This window comes from Hipposideros armiger, unplaced genomic scaffold (assembly GCF_001890085.2).
Source record: "Hipposideros armiger isolate ML-2016 unplaced genomic scaffold, ASM189008v1 scaffold_272, whole genome shotgun sequence".
Classification (NCBI taxonomy): domain Eukaryota; kingdom Metazoa; phylum Chordata; class Mammalia; order Chiroptera; family Hipposideridae; genus Hipposideros; species Hipposideros armiger.
Window position 1 is genome coordinate 1,353,913 of NW_017731622.1, and position 11,362 is coordinate 1,365,274.

General features: G+C 49.0%; 1 protein-coding gene across 1 annotated transcript in view; it reads right to left on the reverse strand.

The window, feature by feature from the left end:
* Window positions 1–293: 293 nt before the first annotated feature.
* DLG5 (discs large MAGUK scaffold protein 5) overlaps window positions 294–11,362 on the reverse strand; it is a 137,112-nt gene continuing 126,043 nt past the window's right edge. The window contains exons 25-29 of the mRNA XM_019656994.1: window positions 6,095–6,238; window positions 5,725–5,852; window positions 4,310–4,419; window positions 3,486–3,595; window positions 294–2,032 (exon numbers count right to left, since the gene is read on the reverse strand). Coding sequence (XP_019512539.1) covers window positions 1,929–2,032; window positions 3,486–3,595; window positions 4,310–4,419; window positions 5,725–5,852; window positions 6,095–6,238 — 596 coding nt within the window. The 3' untranslated portion in view covers window positions 294–1,928. The remainder of the gene's footprint in view (window positions 2,033–3,485; window positions 3,596–4,309; window positions 4,420–5,724; window positions 5,853–6,094; window positions 6,239–11,362) is intronic.

Genomic DNA, 11,362 nt, shown 5'->3' on the forward strand with positions numbered 1-11,362 from the left:
GTGAGCACCTGAGGGCAGGATCCGAGTCTTAACAAATCAGTCGCCTCGTTGCAACCACAACCCATGCTATGCTGGATAGACGGACAAATGGAAAGATGGGTGGACAGTCACATGGGAGGAAAAGGAGGGAGTCAGAGAGAGGCTGAAGCAGCAGGCAAAAGGGGCTATCACCACAGCAGGAGGGAGCCTCACACACCAGCCAGTTCCCATCTTGAATTTAGGAATAAAGGAAGGCTGAGGGAACAGGAAAAGATGGAAAACAAGTGAAATACAGGCATCTTCATCACAACAAGTTACAGAAATTGACCTTTATTTATTGTACTAAAGTCTGTTTAACTTTTGATACAAAGTAAGGTTTTAGTACAGAAAATCCCAGTCTGTCAGAACAGTACCTGTGCACACTGTACCATCACAGTCCCACTCTGTCTGCGACACAGAGAAACAGCCCAGAGGCTATGCGAGTAAGACCTCGAGACAGCCTACAGTTTGTCTGAGTTGTCTGAGCTAGAAAACTTGTACCTGTAAAACAAAGGGCAGCATTGAGGACTGAAACATGTCTCGTTTTGAACAACTGTGCAAGAAAATATATCCCTTTTTAAAAAAAATGTCAGTATGGCTAAACTACAGTCTAGTGTCTAGAATTACAAAGAATAAAATGAAATCAAAGATTTCTTGGTAGTAAAATGAAATGTCAGGAACAGTATTAAAATATAGATCCTACCCCAGTGACACTTACACGGAGCCTGGTACAGTACCTAGTATTAACAGGACAGGACGCACAGTTGAGGGAGGAACCACATCAAATCTTCAGCCAGAGACATCCAGCGTCAGAAGTGGAGAAAAAAAAAAAAACTCGAACAAAGACATCCTCATGGAGTACTGTTCATGCCGTGAGCACTATAGCCAAGACTAAAAGATCCCACTCTTTTTAGATTTTTGACAGTGACAACACTAATTATTATGCTTCCCCAAAACTCTCAAAGTTTGAAACACGAATGTTTTCATGTTCAACAGAGCTGATGTGTCTGCCCCACGCTAGAGTGTAAGGACTGCCCTGCAAACATTGCACTGATAAAGGCCATCGTATTTACAGAACCTAAGAGGACCCAATGGCATGCATCAGCCCTAACCGAACACCCTGCCCAGAACTAGCTGTGTCATCGTGAACCCATGAGGCTCTGACGGACCAGACAGAATGCTGAAATGATAAACACAGATGGAGAAGAAATGAGAGGACGTGGCAGGCAGGAGGGAAAGTCTGAGACAAGTGTGTTAAGACTGCCAAAACTGCTGCTGGCAAGTCGGCCCCACAAGGCACTGGTGTTGCCACCACAGAAGTCTAACCATCCGCGGTTGCGATGTCCTTCCAGGAGAGGTGCCATCGAGAGGCAGAAAGTTTGTCACAGCTCTCTGGTCCCACCAACAAGAACCTTCTACAGCAAAGCAGCCCCAATGAGGTTCCAGAGTTGTTTTGCCGAAAACAGGAACAAAACCAACACCAAAGCAACACAGGCAGGTCTACAGAGGGGTAGGGGCTGGGCACCGACAAAATGGGGCAGTTCAAGTAAACATAAACAACCAAATACTTAGAAAAGGCTTGTAAACTTGTGATCTGAAAGGTTCTCTTTGCAGCATCTCTGATCAGCTGGCTAAAGAAAGGTTGGTATTGAACCTCTCTATCAAAGTCTTTTGTGTTTGTTTTTTGTCTTAAAGCACACGTGTGAGAGGAAGGCAGTTCGCTGGGCTGGACCGGATCCCACTCGTCTGCGGCCCTCTGTCTCAAAGGAGGCACCTCTGGAGTCCTCGTTTGTGGATCCTTCCCCTTCACGCTTATATACAGACAAACTTCTATTTTTAGTCACTACAGAGCGGAGCCAGTTATTGACGCTGGCAGACAAGCTGCAGTCATTTCACAGCACAGCGTTCTCCTACAGCGGGCAGGCGGGAATCCACAGGACTTTATTCTGTTCTTGATTGACCATTGCCAAGATCTGAGTGCAAATGCTGGACAGGGCTCCTCCCTGGACGACCCCTGCAAGAGAGCCCCCCAAACACACACGTCACTAAGCTCAGAGGAAGGCCCCCGGTTTGAGGCAAATAAATACACCCTTTACCCTTTCTGTTTCTCTGCCTGTGCTGAGCTACGGCCCCACACTATTCCATCAGCAAGGAATTGGAGAAGAAAAAAAAATTACGAATTGAATGCAAATCGCTTTGGCATTTTTTCTGTCTCTCTGGTCAGCTGTTTAGTGTGATGCTGAAAATACGAGCTCACATGAAGGCTGGTATCAAATTCTACCAGGTGTCCCTACCCAGCCCATGGAAAAGGGGGCCAGGACTTAGCCACCCTGCATGACAAGCAGGATTGCCTAGGCTTGCAGTGGGGAGCCCAGCACTGCGGAAGGCCGTCTGGGGGGGTGTTGTGACGGTCCCATCCAAAGAAGCCTCCAGGAAACGGGATGGATTTAGAAGCTGCGCGTCCCATGGCCCAGAGGGACTTCCCAGCAAAGGCGACGACACGTTTCCAGCTAGGGCCCAGCCGTGCTTTGCAGGCTTTCACCACCACGGGTCCTGCAGACCCTAGACCAGGGTGCTCAGGGCGCCCCAGGGAGCAGGGCCAGTAGGAAAAGCGTGCCCAGGCTCCGTGCCACAAGGTATGTACAGAAACGGACGGGAGTGTTCAGAAACTGCTGTGGAAAGGTGTCAGAGTAATCTTATGTCTGTTGAATCTAATAAAAAGCCAAGGCTTGTATTTTGTAAGTTTTAGAGTTTTCAATTTTCATTTCTCTAGTAACTTAATGTATTTAACATATTGGTCTGTGATGGACTGGAGATTAAAACACATATACAGCGTGAGCAAGGGTGGTTTTGAGACCAACTATTGCATGAGAAGCACCAAAATAGATCCCAACACCCTCTACAAGTTAATTGAAATCATTGCCTCGGCCTCTTTGTGGCCACAGTGTTATTAGCCACCCTTACAGATGACTGATTTTATAGAAGAGGTTGAAAGCCGCCGAGTCAAATGACAGCCAGTAATGGGAGTCATGCTTCTTTTGGTTCAAAGACCAGAGATGGTGAGGACGCAGCTTTTCACCAAACGTCCAGGTAAAACTGTGCTGCCCTGGAGGGTGCTGGGGACAGACAGTCCCAGCCGCCACCACCGTGCTGCCCACCTGGGAACCCCGAAGCTATGCTACTTGGCACCTGTGCTGAGAGACAGACTTGCCACTGCACGTGTAAAAATCTGGGTGGACAAGGCCTGACCATGGCCTGAGGCCAAATGAGTGAACTTGACCTTTCAACCTGTACAATTTCTGCCATTGTCCTGTGCCTGCAGTCAGAACACCTGTAATGAAAGTGCTTACAACGGCATTCAGCAGGCTTCCAGGAAGCATGGGTATCACCACTCCTAACAAGGACACCTCTGGGACACCTGCTTCCACCCCTGTTGCCTGCTGCTCCTCTCCAGGACACACACCTACCTGTGAAGTACCTGCTGTACTCCTGTTCAATCTTCTGAGCCGTCTCAAACTGCTCTTTGGAATGTCTCTGAGTCACCTTGTCCTTCAGGTAGATGGGGTCTCTCTGCTCCCTGTCAGGACATCCAGGAAACCAGGCTGAGCCTCTCACCTCCCCAGGCCCCCGTCCTTCCTTCCTTTGTCCAGAGTAACAGGGATCTCCACTGCCACGGGGACCCCATATGCTCCCCCACCCCCCATATAGCACAACAACAGCTGCAGGCCCCACGGGGAGCTCCGGGCCGAGGGAGGAAGGGGTGCCTCAGTGCATACACATAGAGAGCAAATGCTTCAGCGGCCCCCGCGTGCAGGGACCAGAAGCCTGGAAACACAGAAATGCAAAATGGGGAGGAGCTTGATGATGAGCTACTGGTCCAACCAGCATGGAAACTAAAGCTCAGTGAAAGCAATGGTTTGTCCAAGTCACAAGCCTGCTCCTGACAGAGCTGGACCTGGCCCAGGCCACCTACTTTGTGTGTCATTGTTAGCACCAAACTGAGAGGCACGGGAAGGGGGAAGGGGTGATGGGGAGACGGAAGGGGTGCTCTGCAGACAGAGCTGGACATACCTGAGGAAGTGTGGCAGCGCCCTAACAGGGTGGAGAGGAGCTGGGAGGGGAGGGCTGTGCTGGGTTAACACGGCCTGACTCTGAACATGACACAGGGGCTGGAGGCAGAGGGTCATTCCCGTGCGTGCTGCCGATGTCAAGGCCAGCAGGTCCACCCTACCACCGTGGCTGCTGGCGCAAGCAGCCCAAGTCAGGCCCCGGGCAGAGCCCCAGCACCTACTTGATGTGCTTGGCGCTCTTATAGTGGATGAAGATGACGATGGGGTAGATGTGCATGTGGTGCAGCCGCTCGATGGCGTGGGGGCCGATGTCCAGGAGGCAGTGCCAGTTCTGAGAGGGACGGACAGGGAGTGAGTGGCAGGGGCAGGCTTTGGGGAGCCAGGCCTCGAGAACGCCGAAGCCCTTCTGGGAAACCTCCCACCTTTCTCTGCCACCGATGGGTCCCACGTCTCACCTCACACTGCTCTGCCTTACTCCACACGGTCCTACCCGTGAACAAGGAAGCAAGGCCGTCTTTCATGAAGACCACACATGAGAAACCATGGGGAAAGCTTACCCCCAAACTCTCCCCCACAAGCTATCAGCTCTGACGGGGTTGAGGCTGGGAGACAGGGCGAGAGGACTCTGCACGGCCACCTACGCACTCCCTTTCCTGCCTGTGCCCAGGCACAGGGAGCTTAAAACACTACTCCAGCCTGCCCTCAGACCTCACTTCTGTCAGGCTGAACAAATGAGAAGTCGCGGCTCTCAGCAGGGCCTGCGGCAGGTGGGGGAACTGTCTGTCCGTGTAGCTGTGACTGAAATGTGTATGGGGTCCCCTGAGCCTCCAGGCAGAGTGTGAGCCAAAGGCAGGCTGCAGACGCTGTGCCTACGGCGCTCCCCAATCTTCAAAAGGTCCAGTGGGGGCCCAACCACAAGCAGGCTTTCTAGTGGGTTGTTGGAAAAGTCATGACGTATTTTTCTGTTTTTCTTTGCAAAAATGCATCATGACTTTTCCGGCAACCCAATAGCTTCCTGGGGCACCCCCGACTGAAGCTCATCCACTCTAACTGGGCCGTCTACATCTACAACTGTGAGAGGTCAACTCCTTCGTGTAACAGGAGGAGCAAAGCCCACAGATACGAACTGACAGCCCAGGACGGATGGAGCCTGAGGACTCCCACACACTCGAGGGCTACCTTTCCAACATATGTCCCCACTTTTCCTCATGCTACCTGGCAAATGGACCCCAGAACATTCAAGAGCCTAAAGATGCACAGCAGTGGCTCTTAGCCCTCTCAGGGGCAGGGCCCTGATGGCAGCTGTGTGCCCTGTCCCCAGAATAAGGCACACATAAAGCTCTGCACATAAGCCCAGCAGATGCCTTCGGGACCCTGTTGCAGAATTCCCTGTGAGAGGCTCTTCCTAGAGTTCAAAGCTGTCGTCAGGCCCCCTCGGAGGGGAAGACGTGACCCATACACAGGGTGCTCCTACACGCCTGCCCTGGAGGAAGCCACGGGGCACACCCCAGGCAGGCTCGCACACCGGTGAGTTCACTGCCGGTCTGAGAGACGCGCAGGGCGCAGGCCCAAAGGCACGGGGCCCAAGGCCAAGGCTCAAACTGGCACCTAAGCCTCGGTCTGAAACAACGCGTACCTTCTCTGTAATCTCTTTTATGGAAGCCACTGTGGTCACATCAAAATGGCCGCTCCTCCGCTTGTAGTCGACAAACAGGCAGTCTTTGACGCCCCGTTCGATGGCCTGCTGGGAGGCCTTCATCACCTCTGCAAAGCAGACACAGGAATGAGGGTGCCCAGCACTGAGAGCCGCCGCGGCACGTTTTGGAGAAGAACGCTATGCAGAAGGGCCATAGGGAACCCAGGCCTGCTGTCCTCTCTGCTGGACAGACAACTAGAAGCCAGATGCGGATCTGACCCAAGTTAGGTGGGCTCTGAAACACCGTGGGGTCCAGCCCCGGGAGACACTGGACATGGACACAGAGGCAGGCGTGGAATAGGCCCCTTACCAAGGGGGCATCTGCAGAACTTGCCGGGCGCTTCATTCACCAACATTTCCTTCACCACATCCAGCAAAGGCCCCAGGATCAGGACGGGCCTCAGGGAGGTACAGTCGACTTTCTGGACCCGCTGATAGGCAAGGCTCGCCAAATCTGAGGGAGAGAGACAGGCAGTGTCACAGGATCCCGCCAGCAGTGGAGGGAATGCGAGTGGCCGGGGCGCACCGGTGTCCTGGCCTCGCTCACCCAGGCGGGCCCACCCCCTTCACAAGTCCAGAGCGAGGGAGAGTGACCGGCTCACCCCAACTTGCCTGCAACTTGCCCAGTTCTAGCAGGGAGAGTCCCGCGTGCCGGGCACACCAGGGCATGGTCACTCCTGGAGTCCGTCACAAGTGTCCCCCACTCCATGAACACCCAAGTCATTTCAGAGCTTCCTTCTGCTCCAGTTCTTCCTTATGTGTCTCCCGTCTACTCCTCCCACCCCCAATCCATTCTCTGCTCTCTAGATAGCCAACCTCTGAGGTGTGGCAGGTACCAGCCTCCCCTGTAGGTAGATGGTCATGTGACCCGGACCTGCCCAGGACGGTGAGCAGAGGGGAAGCTCCCACTTCCTCGCCCCCTTTCCCATGGGCTGAAATAGAGGACCAGCAGCCTGAGCCAGTTCTGAGCCTGCAGATGAGGACAGCCCTCAGGAGATGAGCCTGCAGATGAGGACAGCCCTCAAAAAGGCCTGGAAAATGTCCAGAACAGAGCTGCCTCCCTGGAATCACCCAGCAGCTCAGACCTGCAGATGGCAGAGGAATGCGCTTCCGGTCACGCTTCAGCCATGGTGACTTGGTCTCAGTTATAGCAGTCAAACCACTACCCCAGCTGTTGCATATAGTAAATCTCCCCTTCAACCAAAGAATAGAAAGAGACGGCCCAAAAACCAGCACAGATATCTTCTTGGCACCTTCCTGGTATCAGTCACTGAACTGGCATCTTAGGAACACCTTAAAGAGAGTTTAAAGCACAGTCCTTGCCATTACAAAGCTCACACTCTAACCAGTATCAGAAGACTCTAACCAATGTCATCAGACAGCACCACATGACAAACAAGACAACCATACAGAGTTGCCCAACAACTCCAGGCAACAGAACAAGCAATCCCAAGGAAGGGGAGGGTTAAACGAACACTAGGCTGGATCGGAGGAGGAAGAGGCCCCCGGAAAGGCCCAGGAGGGAAGCGGGATGGGAGATGCACTCCAGGCACAGCGTGGCAGGACGGTGGGCGATGGTGACAGGCTGGGGCAGAGCTGAGGTGAGGGGAAGGCAAGGTGGGCTTGGGAGGAAGGGCCAAGGAGAGGCTCGGCCTGGAAGTGGTATACGGGGGCACAGCTGTACAGCAAGGTGTGACGAGGAGAGGTGGGAAGAGTGGCCAGAAAGTGCGGCTTTAAGTAAACACAGGACAGTGCTAGGTGCAGCCTCAGCTTCACAAAGACCGAGCTGGAGGGCAGAATGGAGGGGGCAGTGAGCAGTCTCTCCTCCTCGCATATGTGTTTTTTAGGGTGACCTGATCTGTCGCTGACAAAGCAGGGGAGGGTCTAGTGGCCACATTCCTGTCCAGGAATGCCCACGCATTTCTGCCCTGAGGAGGCCCCAGGCAAAGAACTTCCTCCAAAAGGAATGAACACATCCCGCTTTTAAAAATCAGAACACTACACACAAAGCCAAACATCCTCTCTGACACCTCTTCTCCAGTCCTGGTCCCTCTGACACCTCTTCTCCAGTCCTGGTCCCCACCGCTTCCTCAGATTCCTCTATTATGAGCTGGAATTATATCCTTCCAATTGTTTGTTGATTCTTATATGCTCAAAAAGTTTTGAAAGTGTGTGTGTGTGTGTGTGTGTGTGTGTGTGTGTGTTCAACAGAAATGACATGATACTGTAATTATTATACAACTCCATTTTTCACTCAGTGCTGTTTCTGGAATGCATCCATGTTGATTCGTCCTGATCTCCTTTATTCCTTTTGAACATCCCACGCATGGACACATCACAGCCATTCCCTGTTTATAACATTAAGTCACTATTCCCTCAACATGCTTGAATAAGGATTAAGTGATAACTGTTAACATTCTGCACTGCGGGTAGTCAATTTAGAAGATTCCTGTACCTCCCCGAATAACTTGCTTCATCAGAAGTCCTCATAATTACAGAATCAGGGGCTAGAGACCACCTCACCAGTCACTGAATCCAACCAGAGTCAGGACCCCGAAAAATATAAAACGTCCCCATACTGGTCCATACACAGACAAACAAGAAATCTAGAAGTAGGGCCGGCCGAGGAGCGTGATGGTTAAGAACTGGTTTGGGACGCCAGAGGGCCCCGGTTCGGATCCCACATGTGAGGGCCAGTGACACTGCCCTCTACAGCTAAGATGCTGAACAACAGCTCAACCTGGAGCTGGGCTGCCGTGAGTCGCCAGCGACGGCGTAGGCTGCAGCCCCTGCTGCAGTGGGTTGCCATGGGCTACCGTGTGTAGCCAGCAGCCAGCGTGAGCGGCCAGCAGCCGCCGTGAGCGGCCGGCAGCCGCCGTGAGCGACTATCCAGAAGCCGGCAACTGATCTGCCTCGCCCGGGAAGAGCGCAATGATGGTGCCAACTTGGGCCAGTGAAGCAACGTCCTCCACAACTAGACTGAAGAACTAAAGGACAGCAACTTGTCTGTTCCCCTTCCCCCAATTCCCCAGCGCTGTGCCCATCCCCCAATTCCTCAATAAAAATCTTTTTAAAAAAAAAATCTAGAAGTAATGTGACAGAGATGCATCAATCACTGTTAAAACTAGTATTGATATTAAAAATCAAAAGCATAAAGTAATGATAAGTCTATTCTGATGAACACATAATAAAAAAGCAACAGGAAACTGGTGTCATTAATAACAAAGTAAAGGGGGGCAAAGATGGAAAGCAGAGTTTTTATGTGAGATTGAAATTATCAGTTTAAAATGAACTGCTGTGACTTTAAGATGTTTTATGTAGCTGCAATGATAACCACAAAGAAAATAATTATAAAATATACACAAAGGGAAATGAGAAAACAAAAACATATCACTACAAAAAAATGAATGAAACAAAAAAGGAAATAAAAGGGGAAAAGATGGACAAAAAAGCTACAAGACTTACAGAAAACAAAATGGCAATAGTAATTCCTTCTGTATCAGTAATGAGTTAAAATGTAAATGGATTAAATGCCCCAATTAAAAGACACAGATCAGCTGAACAGATTTTAAAAAAAGACCCAACTATATGCTGTCTACAAAAGCTTCACTATAGATCTAAGGACACACACAGGTTAAACATAAAAAGATAGAAAGAAGATGTTTCCTGCAAATTGGAACATAAAGAGAGCAGGAGTGGCCATAGTTATCAGACAAAATAGACCAGCGGTTCTCAACCTGTGGGTCGCGACCCCTTTGGGGGTCGAACGACCCTTTCACAGGGGTCGCCTAAGACCATCGAAAACAAAAAGATGTTTACATGACGATTCATAACAGTAGCAAAATTACAGTTATAGAGTAGCAACGAAAATAATTTTATGGTTGGGGGTCATCACAACATGAGGAATTGTATTAAGGGGTCGCGGCATTAGGAAGGTTGAGAACCGCTGAAATAGACTTTAAAACAAAAACTGTCACAAGCGACCAAGAAAGACATTCATTATATAACAATAAAAGAGTCAATTCTCCAGAAAGATACAATTTTAAGTATATATGCACTTAACATTAGCGCCCCCAAATAAGTGAAGCGAACATTAACAGAACTGTACAGGTGTGGCTGTGAACAAAAACCAACTCCATATTTGTGTCCCAGATGTGACCTTTAACCAACCTTACTGTCCTTAGCAAGCATACCAAAGCCTTGTAGTTGATAACTGTCTGTGTTCCTGAAACTTACACAATGCAGCTATAAATATTTTTATTAGTAATGGCTAGGAATGGCATGACAACTGAGATAGATATCATAATTGATGATAGTATTGATCATAAACAACCACCCAGCACCAAGACCACCAGGAGTTATGGCCCCTTGGCACATGCTGCATTCTTAGTCCTTTTGTCTTGTTAATCATCAGTGCCTGAGTTATACTCTTAAAAAAGTACTGTAATAGGAGTCTGTTAGTGGAGAATAACTGCACAGATTGCTGGGTCTGTCTGCTCCAACTCTACATCCTTGTAAGTAAATTATCCTATAATAAATTCTGTTATAATCTATGGAGTTGCCTGCATTGTTCTTTGTTTGGGGTTAAGATACCTTCTTCTTATTACAGTGGCCATTACACCTTTGCCCCACCATTGGACACAGAAGCTAAGGGAAAAATAAACAGCAACACAATAATAATAGTAGTAAGGGACTTCCATACCTCATTCTCAGTTATGAATAGAACCAGACAGAAGATCAATAAGAAACACAGCTCTTGAACCACACTGTAGACCAAATGGACCTAACAGACACATATATAATACTTCACCCAAGAACAGAATACATCTTCTTTTCAAGTGCATATAGAACATTCTCCAAGAGAGACCACATGTTAGGTCACAAAACAAGTCTTAACAAATTTAAGAAGATTGAAATCATACAAAGTATCTTCTCTGACCACAATGGAATGAAACTAGAAATCAACAGCAGAAGGAAAGCAGGAAAATTCACAAATATGCGCAAAAATAAACAATTCCCTAACAACCAATGGGTCAAAGAAAAAATATCAAGGCAATTTAGAAAATATCCAGAGACAAACAAAAACAAAAACACAGTATACCAAAATTTATGGGATACAACAAAAGCAGTACTAAGAGGGAAGTTTCTATCAGTAAACACTGACACTGAAAAAAAGGAAGATCAACAACCTAACTTTACACATGTGAAGGAACTAGGAAAAGAGCATACTAAACCCTAAATTAGCAGAAGGAAGGAAATAATAAACAGCAGAGATAAATGAAACAGAGAATAGACAATTAGAAAAAAAATAAATGAAATCAAGAGTTAACTTTTTGAAACGATCAACAAAATTTGACAAACTCTTTGCTAGACTAATGAAGAAAAAGGAGAGAAGATTTAAATAACTAAAGTTAGAAATGAAAGAGGGGACATTACAACAGATTTCACAGAATAAAAAGTATTTTAAGAAACTACTGGGCTCTACAGCTAAGATGCTGAACAACAGCTCAACCTGGAGCTGGGCTGCCATGAGTCGCCGGCGACGGCGTAGGCTGCAGTCCCTGTGGCAGTGGGTTGC